The sequence below is a fragment of the Oryctolagus cuniculus genome, chromosome 4, assembly GCF_964237555.1.
Source record: "Oryctolagus cuniculus chromosome 4, mOryCun1.1, whole genome shotgun sequence".
Taxonomy (NCBI): Eukaryota; Metazoa; Chordata; class Mammalia; order Lagomorpha; family Leporidae; genus Oryctolagus; species Oryctolagus cuniculus.
Window position 1 is genome coordinate 33,067,896 of NC_091435.1, and position 18,692 is coordinate 33,086,587.

Genomic DNA, 18,692 nt, shown 5'->3' on the forward strand with positions numbered 1-18,692 from the left:
TACATTAGCAAGAAGCTAAAATCAGGAACTAGAACTCAGAAGTGAGCACAGGCACTCTGGTGTGGGATGTGAGCATCTTAGATGGTATCTTCAACCACTAGGCTAATATCTTGTCCCTGTATATGTATTTTTAATGTCATCCAGGTATCTGAAAAATGTCCTTTTTTTTTTCATCATTATATCTTTTTTTTAAACTTTTATTTAATGAATATAAATTTCCAAAGTACGACTTATGGATTACAATGGCTTCCCCCCCATACCGTCCCTCCCACCCACAACCCTCCCCTTTCCCATTCCCTCTCCCCTTCCATTCACATCAAGATTCATTTTCGATTATCTTAATATACAGAAGATCAGCTTAGTATACATTAAGTATGGATTTCAACAGTTTGCTCCCACACAGAAACATAAAGTGAAAAATAATAGATGATTTTTTTTTAAATGATGATGAAATCAGAGCAGACCTATTGTCATGTTTAATCCCAGTGAGAGTCAAGTTGGGAATTGATAATTTCTTTTTTTTTTTTTACAGAGGATCAGTTTAGTATGCATTAAGTAAGGATTTCAACAGTTTGCACCCCCATAGAAACACAAAGTGAAATATATTGCTTGAGTACTCGTTATAGCTTTAAATCTCAATGCACAGCACATTAAGGATAGAGATCCTACATGAGGAGTAAGTGCACAGTGACTCCTGTTGTTGACTTTACCAATTGACACTCCTGTCTATGGCATCAGCAATCTCCCTATGCTCCAGTCATGAGTTTCCAAGGCTATGGAAGCCCTCTAAGTTCTCCGACTCTTATCTTGTTTAGACAAGGTCATAGTCAAAGTGGAGGTTCTCTCCTCCCTTCAGAGAAAGGTACCTCCTTCTTTGAAGACCTGTTCTTTCCACTGGGATCTCACTCACAGAGATCTTTTGCCAGAGTGTCTTGGCTTTCCATGCCTGAAATACTCTCATGAGCTTTTCAGCCAGCTCCGAATGCCTTTAGGGCTGATTCTGAGGCCAGAGTGCTATTTAGGACATCTGCCATTCTATGAGTCTGCTGAGTATCTCACTTCCCATGTTGGATCACTCTCCCCTTTATTTACTCCATCGGTTAGTGTTAGCAGGTACTAGACTTGTCTATGTGCTCCCTTTGACTCCCAGTCCCTCCACCATGACCAACTGTGAACTGAAATTGATCACCTGGAACAGTGAGATGGCATTGGTACATGCCACCTCGATGAGATTGAATTGGAATCCCCTGGTATGCTTCCAACTCCACCACTTGGGGCAAGTCAGCCTGAGCATGTCCCAAATTATACATCTCTTCCCTCTCCCATTCCCACTCCCATGTTCAACAGGGATCACATTTCAGTTAATTTTCAACACTTAAGAATAACTGTGCACCAATTACAGAACTAAGCCAGTCATATTAAGTAGAACAGATAAAAAAACTACTAAGAGGGATATTTGAAAGTCAAAGTTACACACAGAAAGAGGGAGATGCGGAAAGAGAGAGAGAGAGAGAGAGGTCTTCCATCTGTTGTTTCACTCCCCAGTTGGCTGCAACAGTCAGAGCTGCATCAATCAGAAGCCAGGAGCTTCTTCCGGGTCTCCCATGCAGGTGCAGGGGCCCAAGGACTTGGGCTATCCTCCACTCCTTTCCCGGGCCATAGCAGAGAGCTGGATTGGAAGTGGAGCAGCCAGAACTCGAACTGGCACCCACACTGTAGGTGGCGGCTTTACCCACTATGCCACAGCACCGGCCCATGAAAAATGTTCTTAGCTTGACTATATTGAATATATATTTTGTGTTGTATAAATTCTAAAACTAGGAAATGAATTTCCTTTTAAATGAAAAATGATATAAAGGTATATGTTACTAAAATCATGATTACCGTTCTGCTGTGTTAGATTTCTGGCTCACTAGTACCTTGAAGAGAAGATGAATGGACAACAGTTCAATTTAAGTATTGACTTGTGAATGACATTGGAATTTCAGGAGGCACAGTTGATGTCATCACATTCACCCCAGTCACATTTAAGCTGTTCCAGTACCTGGATTGACTAGTTAACTAAATCTAATATGTGCTGGACACACACATGCTGAGTACACAGTGACATGCAAACTTATTCAACCATTATATGTGAGCCAGTTTAAAATGTCCCTGCCTGCTTATTTATTTGCATGCTAGTATCCCAAACAGTTGTAGTGATACATTTACTGTTAGAGTATTATTAATGAAAATAATTATTAATATATTATTAAGGAAACAACATGAAAATATAAAATCAATTACTAATAATACATGCAGTTTTTTTCCAGAAAAAAAACTTTCAAAGTCTGGAGTGTACAGAGAAAATAATTTTAAAAAGTGTAAGATGATAAAACATACTGATAATCTCTGTTACTCAAACAACAAAAATAAGACCATTTCTTCATGAAATGTCACCTTTAGAAACAATATCCTGTGTTAACAATCAGGCTCAATTGTTTTTACATTTTTTAGATAAACATTTTAATATTAGATTATGTAAGCTTAATTTTCTTGAAGTTCATAAAGGTATTGCACATAAAATTTAATAGCTGGATAGAATTGGTAGTGAGAGAGAAGCAATTATTTTTGTTTTTTCTCTTTTTTTTTTTAAAGATTTATTTTTATTTGAAAGGGAGAGTGACTGGGGGAGGGAGGGAGAGAAAGCCTGAGGAAGAGAGAGAGACAGAAAGAGTGAGGAAGAGAGAGAGAGAAAAGAGAGAGAAAGAGCGTCTTTTTCTACTGGTTCATTCCCCAAATGGTAACAATTAAAGAAACCAACCCAGAACTCCAATGCAAGTTTTTCACTTTCATCAAGCCCCCTCCCCCGTTTTAAATTAGGAGAAATTTTAATCCCTTTTCACCTAATTTTGAACGCTATTGAATGTATTATAGTAGTAAATAATAATGTTATTCCTGATAGTTCATGACTGAATTGCTTGAAATTTGTGCATATCTATATATTAATACATACGTAGTTTATTTTTTATTCTTGTTAGAAACATACTTTGTTAGCCTTGAATAATTCATTAATCTAACAAGTTATACATCACAAAATTTATTTGATATTTTACAAAACAATGGGGACCTAAACTGAAATAGGTAGGGTTATTATATCCAAGGTCACAGAATACTGGAGGAGGCTAATGCATAGCCACAACCTTAAGGAATGAGTTCTATAATAGAAGACCACTTAACAGGCCACCAGAATCTGGAGGGGAAACAAGGCAGCATTTGAAGGGAAGGTAAGATGGTCAGGAAACAAGTTACTTTCAAAGGCATGGAGATCAGAAAATACTCCCATTGAGGAATGGAGTCCTGACTGCAGGTCCTAGAGGAAGTGTCTCGGTTGTTCAGCAGGCAAGGAAACCATGGGTCTTTATTTACTTGACAAACATTATTCATTAAATAAAAGTTAAAAAAAATACAAAAAAATGTTTTACCAATCTCATTTTTTATTTGTATGAAAGAGAAACAGATACACATTTGGGGATAGACACACATTAGAGAGTTTGCAGGAGAGCTGGAAAATTGAACATGGTTTCAAAGGAGGGTCAGCATATTTCATTGGTAAAGTCAGTAGGAATTTATGATAGATTGGATATGGCAGCTGAAAGAGAGGATGGTATAAAAGATGGCCAGGCTGAAGCTATTAGTCCAGAACTCAATCCAGGTCTCCCATGTGAGTGGCAGGTACCTAACTACTTAGGCTATCACTGTGGCCTCCCAAAATTAGCGGGGAGTTGGAGTCAGGAGTGGACCTGGGATTCGAGCTCTATAGGAGATGTGGTCATGAGTAGCTTGTTATGTATTGCATCAAAGAGCTGTCCCTCAGACAAATTCCAATGAGTATTTCTAGTGAACCAGGAGCTGTGCTGAGAGCTGGTGTAACTGTGATGAACAAACAGACTTGCCTTTACCCTCATTAGGATTACAGGATAAAGACAGGCATAGATTAATTAATTAGTTAACAAAAATTGCATAAATAAAATCCATCCATCAAAAATGTCTTAATACAAATTATAGTTTTTATGGAAACTTCATATAGGAGATACACTGACAAATGTATCTATAGGCATATTACTTGAGACTGAAATGATGAACAAAACTAATTTTCCTGCTGAATTCCAGGCAAAAAAACCCAGTGAACATCCAGAACCTGAAGCAGGAAGGAGCATGACACACCAAGCGTTGAAGGAAGCTAAGTAGCTCAGTCTGGAAGCAGCAATAGCAAATTGTAGCTGCAAGACATAGAAAGCACCTAGACATTGAAGGAATAAGAACTCTCAGACCATATTCCAGCATCTACATTTTATTCACTGGGCAACTGAAAGCCACTGAAGTATTTTATTTTGGGCAATCTGGCTGAGATGAATATTGTTTGATTTTGGAAAAGCATTTTGATCCCAATGGATTGGAGAGGGAAAAGACAGGATGCTGTGGTAAGAACGGAGACAAGAGACAGCATGTCCCACATTAGAGAGTTTGCAGGAGAGCTGGAAAATTGAACATGGTTTCAAAGGAGGGTCAGCATATTTCATTGGTAAAGCCAGTAGGAATTTATGATAGATTGGACTTGGCAGCTGAAAGAAAGGACAGTATAAAGGATGAATCCCTGTTGTTTGACTTGACCAATAAAGTGCCATTTAATACCTTGAGACAATTTTAAGTTTTCATTTTGTGGGGTTTTTTTTGCTTATTATTATTTTTTAATGACAGGAAAGTTTGAGGGTTGATGAGTTATTTAGATTTGAGCCTGCTAAGCTTTAGGCACCTTGAGATATCCGATGGACATGGTGAGTGATGGTAGATGTATATATCTGGAACTCATTGCACAGGCCTCAGCTGAAGGTAGAGATTTGGTGGCCATGAGCAAACTGTTGGTTTGAAAGCTTGGTTTGGTTTTGATTTTTTGGGGAAAGAGAACATGTTCTCATCTGGAATGTTGACCTTGAAATAGACCTGAGAAATCTAGATAAGCTCTTAGAAGGGGATTTGAGATATGCCCAAGGACACTACCTTCTGTGAAAGAGAAGGGGGTAACCCTCCCCATGGCGGAGCAGATAGACTCAGAGAAATGATGATGCCATTTTTGGGTTGAGCTGCTGTGAGGAACCAAAAGGAGACAGCAGGGACAGAGAGGTGGTGGCAGGGAGTGCCAGGGCCAACAGGTCTCTTCTGCTGTTCCGTATGTGCTTGTTACCTTTGCTCAGGCAAGTCCTGGTTGCCTCCGAGGAGGAACTTTTACAGTTATAAAAATCAATTTCCTTCTTTCTGTCTGTCGTCTCCTCTCTCCTCCTCTTTCTGCTCCATTACCATCTCCCTCCTTCCCTTCCCCCTTCTCCTGTGCCTTCTCCTCCTCCCTCACCTTTGCCCTAAGTTTTAGCTAGTGAGAGAAAGTAGTAGCAGAGTAGATGGAGCTCCTTTAGGAGTCAGACAGCCCCACATTGAAGTAAAAGACTACAAGGACCCACGTTGCTGACTCAGTGGCGAGGAATGAGCAGAGCGGTGAAGAGTGCCACGGCGCTGTGTTTCTATATTAGCCGTCCGTCTATTAGTGTGTGACTGGGAGAGGTGCTAACGGATGCTCTGACGCTCCTCTGTCAAATGGTGTTACTCGTGGTACCTCAGAAAAGGAATTGTGAGACAGTTCAGTATGGTCAAGAACATGAAGCTTCGTTACAATTCTGTGTACACTGTATACGCCCTGGAAATACTTACTAAATACTACCTATATTTTTTATTTTGGAATCTCAGGCTTTTATAAATTACTACTATAATTAAAAATGTTTGCTAAAGAGGCACAGAGAAAATAGGAGTGATCATTTGAGTATTATAGTCTTTTTGAGGAAAAATGAGTTGTTGAACATTAGTAAAACAGAAATATCATTTACCTAATTTCAGAGAAATATACAATCTGAGTACGTAGTCTCAATAGACAAGATTTCTCCCTTTTCCCAGAAAGCATCTTCAAAATGTTTCTGTATGGGAATATATGCATTATGATCATTATAATTCTTATTTTATTCTGTTATTATTTATAATCTGAATTGTTTTAATAAATACCTTAACAAATATTTTGTTGGGCCATTTCCTCTCTTAGATTGTCCTAGGTATCCCATCTCCTTAAGATTACACTGATTTTATGATTAAATTATTTCAAGTATAACTGTCTAAATATATCAAACTTTCTGTTTAGGAAGAACAGACCATTTTATAAATTTCAAGAAGTCAAGATTCTTGTTCAATTTTTCAGAGACATTGTAAATATTTCAAGCATTGTTTTGACATATTTCCAGAGTTCAAATCTGCAATGTTCCACATGCAAATACAAGATTCACAGTCTCATGTTAAAATCACTTACATATCCAGAAAGGTAAGAAAATGAAATTTTAATTTCAACATATTATCTTTAAAACTCAAAAATATTGGTTTGTTATGTTATTGCTTAATTGCTTAAGAATTCATGCATTAAAATATTTGTTTTTTTTTGTATTTCAAGCTATTTTAACATGAATATTGGAATATCAGAAAGAATAAAAAGCATTTTTAAATTTTTGGCTTACATGAATTTTATTTTCAAATCACATTATCCAAACAAAGAAAAAATACATAATCATTTACAAAGAAGTAAAAAAGATGAAGCTATTAAGACAATTATCTGCCTTGGAAACTTATCAATAATTTGTTATATATATATGTAAATATGCATATGCAAATGTATACATGCATAGATTCCTCAAAAATTCATGGAAAGCATATTATGAAAAGCTATGAATTTCAATTTTTTGCACCGAGATAAACTTATATTTTAATTCCATCTTTCTACAAATGTTTTCAGGTACCCTTACACATTCACGGAATGGTTGAAAATCTTTTTATACAGTCCTTTAGTTGAGACCCAATGGCTGAAAATCCTGTAGTGAAACATATGGTCATAGAAGATAAAAGTCATTGTGACTTCCAAAAACATGTTTTTTCAACTTCACTACTCGTTAGTTAGAGAGAGGAAAATGTTCATTTTCATGTGCTTTATCTAAGATTCTACAGATTTCTAGAGATTCAACCCCAAGAATATACTGACAAGACTGAGGATCTTGGATATAAACTATAACAGCATGAAAAGCAGCTGACTCTACATTAGTTTTATGGTTGCCTGTCGACTGGTCAATTAAAACACAAATGTCTCCATTCAATAATAATGTGACCCTACCCGTGTGACATTTTTCTTGAAGATAATAGACTATCAGTGTTTTTCTTAGTCCATTTAATATGCCCTTCTTGATTCAGTGTTCTCACAATGAAATAGGTTTCCCACTATCTTCGTTCTGTTCATTTAAGTATACATGTTTGACATAGGACAACTTGTAATGCCATCAACAAAACACTTGGACAATCCCAAGAACACTAAGAACTCTTCTACAAATTGGTATGCTGTGGGATATGTGAGTTGCTCTAACATCCAACTCCAGCTAAAACTCAACCTAGATGGATTTGTCCATGGCCAGCAATCTCTCATTAGTTGACTATGATGCTTTCTCTTTATGTTCCTGTGTTAATGTATTTGACTTATCAGCTGAATAAGAAAATATGGAGAGTAAAAATGAACATAATAAATGAAAATAACCTATATTTATATTAACTCTATATTCACAAGGAGGAAAGGTGACAATTCTTTGAAATGTAAGATATTTCATCGTAACTTTCAGTATTAGAACATTTAGGTAGTCCAAAGTAATAAGTAGGATGCCATTATAATGGCAACAAACTGGGAGTAATTTTATTGTTCTTTGCCTTTGATTGAAACACTTACAAAAATCCCCTAGGATGTTTTCAGAAGAAAAATTAGTGTCATCATTTCCTGTGAAAGTATATGAGGAGGAGAGGTCATGCCTTAATGGTCTACAAATGTAAAATTTTTGATCACCAACTGATTTATTAAAAGCTTCCACTAACCATAACCATAGAATAGAAATACATTTGTAGTCCTCCAAAACTGAACTCTAAAGAAGGCAGAGTTGATGCATTATCACATCCCCTAGGCTTCTTCATTAATATGAAGAGTTTTCAAGAAGTTCATGGAAATTGTGTATTTTTATCTTTTAGTCATTTAATGTTTTCATTTTATATATTAATTTACTTTTCCACAAAATGTTTTTTAAAAGATTTTATTTATTTATTTGACAGGTAGAGTTATAGACAGTGAGAGAGAGAGACAGAGAAAGGTCTTCCTTCCGTTGGTTCACTTCCCAAATGGCTGCAATGGCCAGCGCTGTGTTGATCTGAAGCCAGGAGCCAGGTGCTTCTTCCTGGTCTCCCATGTGGGTACAGGGGCCCAAGCACTTGGTCCATCCTCCACTGCTATCCTAAGGCCACAGCAAAGAGCTGGACTGGAAGAGGAGCAACCGGGACTAGAACCGGTGCCCATATGGAATGCCGGCGCCGCAGGTGGAGGATTAACCTAGTGTGCCATGTCGCCGGTCCCCCTTTCCACAAACTTTTTGAAACCCCTCATAGACTGATATGCCTCACATAAGAACAAGCATTTCAGAGATAATTATAAATGTGCTTTCTGGTATCATTAGAGTTTTTACTGAGCAAAAAAGATTATATCTAGTAATTTTTAGGAAGAATATTTTATTATAATATTAAGGGACAAGGTGTTTTAATTCACATTCTAGTCCTAGAAGTATTTGTTTTAAATTAATAATTTCTCTGTAATCATATTATTAGGGTACAGGAACAAGACAAAGAGGAAAAAGATCAGGAACTCAGCAGACAGAGCTGGTTTATTCGGAGACAAACATGAGAGGGACACACTGCCGTGGAGGGTAGACCACATGGCAGAGAGAGCCCTGTTCTCTTACAGAGTAGGGTTTGTGTAGTTAAAGTGCTTGGGGTCCTGCATCCAGGTGGCGGAACCAGTTGGAATTTCATGTTCCTGGCTTTGACCTGGCTCAGTGCTGGCCTTTGCAGCCATTTGGGAAGTGAACCAGAATATGGAAGACATCTCTCTGTCTCTCTCTCTCTCTCTAATTCATCCTTTCAAACAAAAACAAAATAAAATCTTAAAATAATAGAAATAAAAATGATTTGGGCACCCAAGCAGTATTCCTGGGAATTGTTTTTATTAGTGAATTGCTTTCCAGATGAATCGTAATGGATGCACTTACTGTCTACTACATTCCAAGTGCTTTTATTGTGCTTGTGACTATACTGTGAAATACTTTCTTCATTTTGTTTGTTAGGAAACAAACCCAGAAATGATAGATAATATATCTAAGGTTTGTCAGCTAAGATATGCATTAATAATTATTTGAAACCAAAACTTTCTTGGGGTTTTTAAATAGTTGTTGGCTTCTTTTGCTTTTAATCACTATTATTTTTACAGTAACAAACCTTTTTTCATTGATTGGTATAGTAATTATCATTGCAGAACATTAGGAAAAATTAATTTATATATAATTCTACCACTAAGAGATAACTATTATATTTTGCCATATTACTTATAAGTATATATGTAGCAGTGGAATCATGGATTTAATTATTTACATTGTGTTAGAAATGGGATCTTATAAGAACTTTTGGTCCTTTTTCATATAAATAACATTTGGATCTGTGCTGGACCATAAACTGCGTTCTAAGCTTTTTTTTTTCTAAGTTAAAGTTTCCATGGCAGTCCATCTTTTGTGAAATGTTTGACTTTATTTTCCTTTCACTGTTGTGTCCTTTCATCTCAAAGTCTGGTCACCTTAAACAGTGAATATCTCTCCATAGGTAATTATGTGGATTTTAAACAATTTCCTTGTTATATAGTTGTAGAAGGGATGTCAAAGAGGAGGAGCAATTGCAAGTCCTCCGCCATCTCATGATGTTCACACCCTGATACACAATGTTGGTGAGCCCGCAGTCACCACTCTTCATGTGTGTTCCTTTTAAAGTCATTTATTGTAGCGGGTTGGGGGAGGGAAAAGGTAAACACGTGTGTCCACTCTTACATTTGTCTCACACTCTTATTCATGTGTTGCACAGACAGATGCTGCTTACAACTCATTCGTAAGTTAAGTAGGAAATAGAGTGAGGTTACTGGGATTTACTCCAGAGCAAAAAGTATTACATAATTTTAATTTTTATGTGAACTATAAACAATGGCTACAGTATTACTGAGTTTGTGAAATTTGGATGTAATTAACTCTGCTTGGAAGAAAAAAATACTAAAATACATTTGTGTGTTTAGCACGTCTAAACATTCCATCCTGGCTGGGGATACTAACAGATGTTGGCTAAATGTATGCTTTATGTTTAATTTTCTAGATAATTGGCCTAACAATCTAGTTGCTTTTCCTGTTTTGATCTGTCCTTACACATGTATATTAATGAGAATTAGCACTGCTAAATTATTGGGATGTGAGTTAGAAAAATTCGACACCTTGTGGTACAAAGTCATATAACCACTACCACAAACAGGATTTGGATCAATTTCATCAGTCACAAAACTCTTTGGTGCTACTTCTTGGGTTTTAACCCCACTACCCACCTCCATCTGATAAGGACCATTATGTCTGTTTTATCTTTTCCAAATATTATATATGTAAATGGAGTTACATAGCATGTGGCTTCTTAAGTATGGCTGCTTTCATTGAGCCACATATATTTAAAATTCATCTATGTTGTTCAGTGGAATGTTATGAATGAATAGTATTCCATTGTATGAATATAGTTTGTTTATCCATTCATCAGTTAGAGATCATATTTTGTTTGCAATTTTTGTTGTCTATGGATGAAGCTGCAATAAATATTTGCATACAAATTTCTATGTGAATGTACATTTTCATTCCTCTTGGTTAGATATGCAGAAATAGTAGTGCTGGATCATGTGGTGAGTGTGTGTTTAGCTTTATAGGAAATTGTCAGATTGTTTTCCAAAGTGACTATACATCTGCATTTCTATTAGCAATATGTGTGAGTTCATTGTTCTGCATCCAAACTGCACTTTCATGTTTTTGTGTTGTTTGCTAAGTTTTCAGGTTAACTTTTCTGGTGGGTATGTAGAGGTTTTTAATTTGAGTTTTTAACTTGCATTTCTCAAATGACAAATGGTGTTGACAACCTATGCATTTTAAAGTAGGATGTTTACTTATTTTAATTTAATGTGATTATGGATAGGGCCAAGTCAGTCACCTTACTGTCTTTCTGTTTGTTTTCAGTTTCTTCCATCTGTTCTTTGTTCCATTTTTCCTCATTGTTTGCTTTCTTTTGGATAAAGTGAGTAACTTCAGTTCATTCCATTTTAGCTCCTTTGTGGCTGTGTTAGCTATACCTTTTTAAAATTACTTTAGTGGTTTATCTGGAGTTTATATATTCTAATTTTTAATTTATCACAGTGAACTTTACCACTTCATATATATTAGGAGAATCTTAAAGTAGTACATTTCTATTTCTCTGGTCCTAGCTTTTGTGTTACCCTGGCATATGTTTTACATGTACATATGCTAAAAATCCCATAATATGTTGTTCTTTTTGTTTAAACGTTCTATTAAAAATGCAAACAATTAGGAAAATATATATTTATCCAGTTAGTATTTATTATGCTCTTTAAACCCTGCAAGGTTCTTATGTTCACTTGGTACAATTTACCTTCTGACTGAAGAACTTTAACATCTTTTTTGTAGTGTATGTTTTTGAGTGCTGAATTCTTTTAACATCTGTGTGTCTGAAAAAGTGTTTATGTCACCTTCACTTTGAAAGATAATTTTTTCTGAGTAGAGAAATCTGGTTTGGAAAGTTTTTACTTTCAGTACTTTAAAGATGCCACTGTATCACTCTATGACACGACTTATCTGTGGTAAATCTGCTGCTATTCTTTGTTTCTCTGAAAATAAAACATCTTTTTTTTCCTTTATCCGGTTTAAGATTTTCTTTTCATCACTGTTTCTGAGCAATCTGGCGATCCTGCGCCTGTAATTCTCTTTATACTCCTTGTATTCGCACTAGGATCCATGCATGGTAGAAAACAATGCACCAACATTTTTCATGCACTGAAAGTAAAAAATGGTCAGCTTACTTACATGAGCATGAATGGATTCTTGTGTTTGAAGCTTGTTGATCTTCATGGATCTGGGGATTTATAGATTTCATCAAATTTATTCTAAATTTTCAACTGTTTCTTGAAATAGTTTTCTCTGTGTGTCTTCTCTCTTCCTTTTTGGATTCCAATTTCAAGTTTGTTACACTGCTTGAAGTTAATCCATAGCTCACTGATGCTCTATTAATCTTTTAATTCAGTTTTCTCTCAGCATTACATTTTGGACAGTTTCTGTTGCTGTATTTTCAAGTTCACTAATTTTTTCCTTCTGCAATTTCTAATTTACTATTAATCTCATGCAATGTATTTTTCCTCCCAGGCAAAATCATTTTAACATCTAATGAATTGGTCTGTGTATCTTTCTTGTCTCTACGTGCATTTTTGAACATGTGAAATATGTAATAACTGTTTTAATGCATATATTTGCTGATTCCAACATCTGTGCTAGTTCTGATTTGGTTTCGATTAGTTCTGGGTTGGTTTCAATTTTTGCCTTAAATGAGTTAATGTTTATACTTCTTTGGAGACCAGTTATATTAGTCAGCTTTTCATCACTGTAACAAAATACTGGAGGCAGGCTAACTATCAAGGAAAGAGTTATATTTTGACCAATGTTTCTAAATGTTCATGTCTAGCACTGGCAGACTCCATTTGATTTGGCCTTTGGTGATGGCATTCTTGATGGAAGAACACTGAAGCAGCACAAGGCATCAGAAGTCAAGAGACAGGGGACCTGTCTATGTCACTCTTTTATAGTCTCTCTCTCCTTTCAAAGCCACCTGGATTCAATTATGGGCTCCATCTGAAAGATCCAATCTAACCAGTTTTCCCAACTAATCACTTGCCTGAGACCTAAACTCTAATGTGAATAATAAGATTAAGTTTCCAAACTCTTACTACAATCAGCACTTTGGGGATTAAACTCTGCAAGAGTTTTGGGGTAAGCATCCAAACTATAGCATTAGTAGATTTATATACAAAAAAATGAAGAGAATCAATTACCAAAACTATTTGGTAATTTTTTTAAAGATTTATCTATCCATTTGAAAGGCAGAGTTACAGAGAGGCAGAGGCAGAAGTAGAGAGAGAGAGATTCTCCATCCACTGATCCACTCTCCAAATGGCCACAATGACTGGAGCTGGGCATCCAAAGCCAGGAGACAGGAGCTTCTTCTGGGTGTCCCACATGGGTACAGGGGCCCAAGGACTTGGGCCATCCTCCACTGCTCTCCCAGGTCACGGCAGAGAGTCATATCAGAAGTGGAGCACCCGGACTCAAACTGGCAGCCATATGGAAGTCTGGATTTGGGAACAGGAGTGTCATCTGCTACACTGTATCGCTGGCTCCGGTAATTCTTGATTACATGCCAGACATTGTGCAATCTATTACACTGGATGCTATATATTTTTATATTCTTATGAATATTCTTGAGGTTTATTTTCAAGATACTGCTGTTTATAAGTAAGTAAATTGAGGGTAGAAGTCTGACCTGACAGCTAAGATGCCCACATCTTACATTGTAGTGCCTGGATTTGACTCCTGACTCTAGCTTCTGATTCCAGCCTCTTGCTAACGCAGGTGCTGGGAGGTGGCAGTGATGATGCCAGTACTTGGGTGTCTACTACTCACATGCGAGACCGGGATTGAGTTCCAGGTTTAGAAGCTTTGGCAGTCCTAGCTCTGGGTGTTGGCATCTGGGGAAGAAAGCACAAGAGGCGAGCTTGCTGTGTCTGTATGTCTCTCTATGTTTCTGTCTCTGTGTCTCTCTGTCTCTCTTTATCTCTGGCTGCCTCTTTTTCTTTGCCTGTTAAATACATTTTAAAAATTTATAAAATGAATAAAGTGTGTTCCTTTCAGGTCCTGCTTTTGTATGAGGCAGGCCTAGAGAAGTACTCATTCTAGGCTTAATCATCCACATTACTCTGGCAAGACTCTTGTGTCCTGTACCTGGTGGCCTGTGAATCACTGGTTCATCCTGTCTGACAGGTGGGGACAGCCCTGCATGACTGCTTGAACTTTTATCCTGAATAACTTTAAAAAAGAACATTGGATGGGTAGAGGTGATTATGTTACCCAAAAGCCTTAGGGAATTTTTTGAAATGAGGAAGCACATGTACTTCTTGTATTTGATCTGATTAATGTGGATTAAAATTCTAGGAAAACCTAGACTGTATTTAAATTTTACAGAGACTATGTCACTGGTTATCTTGTGTTATTTTTATTAAAGTTCACATTTTAATTTCATTAACATATGTGTTCATTTCTGTCAACTTGTGTTAAGCAAAGCATTAGATCCACTATTCAGTGTGCTTTTTAAAATTAAAAAAGTAAACCCTTGTTCTTCTTTTTGTAGTAGTTCAAATTATGTATCAAATATTTTCTTCTATTTTATGGTGTTTACACTTTCTATTGCCTAAGAAGAAGAAACTATTAACAACATAGAATAAAAACATCAAAATAGAGTCATAGCCATGGAATTAAATGGCTGTTCACAATGTATAAAGAAAGAAAATAAATTTCTTATATGTTTTGAAGAGACTTAACAGTTACATGCAATGTGATCCTGTCTAAACTGCCTTATAATGCATGCAGAGGCTTTATTTAATATGGGATATTTATTTTAAAAATGTATTTATTATATTAAAAATAGATTATAATTCAGTGGTAATACGATTGTGAGATTTATTGTATTATAGTAAAGAAACAAAAATCATAACATTATGAATATGTAAAGAGGGCTATTACTAAATGAGACAATTTATATATGTATATAAGGCTTATGACACACATCACTTATCTAGACTCCATATAAACATGGTGGACCCAGGAAATTCAGTGCACTGAGGGAGCACTCAATGATAAGGAATGTAGCAGGATAGATAGATAATTAATTAGCATATACATTTGTTTGGGGGAAAAGTCACCATTCATTCACTTATTTCTTAATGAGAAAAGATGTCTTATTTTTCAATTATGTGTAATTATTCTAAAGATAAGCATACAAATTCTAATATCTAATAATTTAATCAAAAACTGCTTAGGCCAACATCCAAAAAAATCTTATAATATTGAAGTATTATAATTTTTAATTTACTGCCATGATATTAAAATGATAATATCAAGCTGCCTTTATTGTATGAAGTGGAAAATAGTGTAGTATTCTATAAATGCCTTCATTTTATTACTTTCAAACTTTAGCAGATTCATAAAATTAGTTTATTTAAAAATCAAATGATTCAAACAAAAAGGCTTCTAAATGTTTTACAAATAGATTCAATGGTATTTTTACTAAGGAGACTGGTAGCAAATCATCTCTTGGGCAAAAACAGTGCATGTCAAATACAGGTGCTCTACCAGCACCTGTGCAGGTAACTTGGATGATTCACTTTGACTAAGTTATTATTATTGATATAGGAAAATCTCTTTTATTCCTGTCATTTTTTTCATTTTTCTCTTTTCTTGACATTTTACCAACCTTTTCTTATTTTAGTTGATTACATTTTACATGGTTTTACCTGATTTAGCAAGAAAATAAATAGTTAGACAAAATGCCAACTTCCCCATGGTACTTTACTTCTCGGGAAGCTTAAATAATACACGCACACTCTTTCTAACAGAAGATTGTAGGCATTATTGTTTCCATTTTAGTAAGTAACTAAAATTCATTGATACACTCATTTTGGCAGAATTTGTTGATGTATTTCTGTGGTGGCTGTCTTAATATGTTATCCCTCTTAGTATTTATGTTTTTTTGTTCTACTTAATACTTTTGGTTGAATACTGTAATCAATACACAATTCTTCTTAAGTGCTGAAACTTAACTGAAAAGTGGTCGCTGTTAAATATAAGAGTGGGAATAAGAGAGGGAAGAGATGTGCAATTCGGGACATGCTCAAGCTGACTTACCTCAAATGGTAGAGTTAGAAACATACCAGGGGATTCGAATTCAATCCCATCAAGGTGGCATGTACCAATGCCATCTCACTAGTCCAAGTGATCAATTTCTGTTCACAATTGATCATAATGATAGGACTAAGAACCAAAGGGATCACATAAACAAGAATAGTGTCTGCAAATACTAGCTGATAGAATCAAAAAGGGAGAGAACAATCCAACATGGGAAGTGAGATACACAGCAGACCCATAGAATGGCAGATGTCCTAAACAGCACTCTGGCCTCAGAATCAGCCCTTAAGGCATGCGGATCCGGCTGAAAAGCCCATGAGAGTATTTCAGGCATGGAAAGCCAAGATGCTCTGGGGAAAAAAAGAAAAAAAAAAACCTAAATGAAAGATCTCTGTGAGTGAGATCCCAGTGGAAAGAACGGGTCATCAAAGAAGGAGGTACCTTTCTCTGAAGGGAGGAGAGAACTTCCACTTTGACCATGGCCTTGTCTAAATATGATCAGATTCGGTGAACTCAGGGGGCTTCCATAGCCTTGGCAGCTCATGACAAGAGCCTAGGGTGATTACTGATGCCATAAACAAGAGTGTCAATTTGTTAAGTCAACAACAGGAGTCACTGTGCACTTACTCCTCATGTAGGATCTTTGTCCTTAGTGTGCTGTACATTGAGATTTAATGCTATAACTAGTACTCAAACAGTATTTTTCACTTTATGTTTCTGTGTGGGAGCAAACTGTTGAAAACTTAATGTATGCTAAAGTGATCTTCTGTATATAAAGAGAATGGAAAATGAATCTTGATGTGAATGGAAGGGGAGAGGGAGTGGGAAAGGGGACGGTTGCGGGTGGGAGGGACGTTATGTGGGGAAGCCATTGTAATCCATAAGCTGTACTTTGGAAATTTATATTCATTAAATAAAAGTTAAAAAAAATTAAAAAAAAATAGAGGGAGTGGCCTGGCCACTAAGAAATGAGTGCACTTTTCAGGAATTTTAATATTCAAGTCTACATCCCATACAATACAAGTTTCCAATGAAACAGCAAATATAGGAAAGGTTGGAACACAGAATTTCTTATTCTATTAAGCAAACAGAGCCAAATGAAATGGAGGGGAAATCCAACTCTGTACTTGGAGGGTTATCTGGATATAGGCACAGAAAATTCTGTTAATGTAAAAAGGAAAAGGAAACTTTTCCATTCATTAACAGTTATTTTTCTATGTTCTCTTTCACAGGCCACCAATTTGCAGGTATAATTTTGTACTTACTGAAAGAAAAGAAGTATTTCTGGAGCCAGACACATGTGTAACAAAGAATATATAAAATGCTTTCTTCTATCAAATGGAGCAACTTGACAGTGACTTGAAGAACTTGTAAATGGGAACAGTGCAGTCTTTCTTTCAGAATGCATTGTTCAGTCAGATTCAGCTATTTCTGTGCTTTGACTAAATTCTTAAAAATCAAAAATCTAGGTAAAACTGCATGGGATAAAGCAGTCTGGAAATATTCTAAAAGTTGTTTACTTCTGTTTACCTTATGTGCTTATTAAGTCCTATGTTTATCATTGAGTGTTTACCTCAACTACTTATTAATAAATAAATATGTCTTCAAAAAGAGAGAAGGCTACTGCTTCAGTACACTGCCCGCACAGTAACATCCTACATCTCTCAGACTGCAATAGTAAAATAAGTGAATGAATTTTTTATTTATACATTTGTTTGGGAGAAATCACTTCAATTAGTGTGAATCTTGTAAATACGAATTTAACTTCTGCTCAGTGATGTACGTGGCATTTTGAGTAATGCTTTGTAAATAAAGGCTCTGTTTCTTTAAGGCACAATAACTAAACAACTGGGGCCGGAGTGCTTAAGGTCAGATCCCAGATCGATTATTCACCAGTGGTGTGATGCTGAGGAAGTTCATCCACCTCCCCAGGTCTCAGTCACCTAAAGAAATGTTGTGAAGCTTGAGTCAATAAAGTGCTTAAAGCAGAGTTTGTCCTCAATGGTGCTAACGTTCTAGATGATGATAGCTGTTCTTGCGTGCATCACTATGTTCCTGGAACATACCCATTCACTGAAAAATTGCAAGAACTCCGGTCTTCATGGGAAGAACCTGAAACAAAGGTTACGTGTTTACACAGGATTGCACAGAGGACCAGAATTGAAACCTAAGAGATTAGAGCCCATGTTCTGAATCACTAGGTTATGTTTCTCCAGATCTCCGTATGAATCATTTGTTAACTAGATTTACTAATGGTCACATTCAAAATAATCATATCTTTGACAATCTTGGAGTTTACCTGTGAAGTCCAGGAATTTCTAGGCTTGAGTTCTGTCTTACTTACATCTGATGCCTCCCACGGTTTGTTTTGTGTGTATTTCTCAAGCAGTCTGTGAGCTACAGCCAGGATCCTGGTTCTTTATTGTCTGCAATATTTGAATTGTAGGACTGGCATAACAGAATACTGCCGACTGGGTGGTTCAGGCTTCGGAATTTTATCTTCTCATCGTTCTGGAGGATACAAGTCAAGATCCAGCTATTGGCAGGTTTCATTTCTTATGAAGCCCCTTCTCGGCTTGCAGATGGCAGCCTCCTCTTGCCATCTTCACATGCTCCTTCCCTTGTGCGTGTGCATCTCTGGAGTCTCATTCTGTATTCAAATTTCTGCTTATTTTAAGG

At 36.3% G+C, this 18,692-nt stretch overlaps 1 protein-coding gene across 8 annotated transcripts in view; it reads left to right on the top strand.

Moving 5' to 3' along the window:
• LIPI (lipase I) overlaps positions 1–17,398 on the top strand; it is a 62,630-nt gene extending 45,232 nt beyond the window's left edge. For 4 of the 8 annotated variants that reach the window (XM_051859445.2, XM_008267126.4, XM_051859443.2 and 1 more), the window contains 2 exons: positions 6,221–6,397; positions 17,246–17,381. In XM_051859445.2, the coding sequence (XP_051715405.1) occupies positions 6,221–6,397; positions 17,246–17,333 (265 nt within the window). In that variant the 3' untranslated portion in view covers positions 17,334–17,381. Of the gene's footprint in view, positions 1–3,143; positions 4,082–4,152; positions 4,464–6,220; positions 6,398–17,245 lie in introns of those variants that run through there. The other 4 variants (XR_011388340.1, XM_070073161.1, XM_070073160.1 and 1 more) reach the window with 4 other exon arrangements.
• Positions 17,399–18,692: the final 1,294 nt, after the last annotated feature.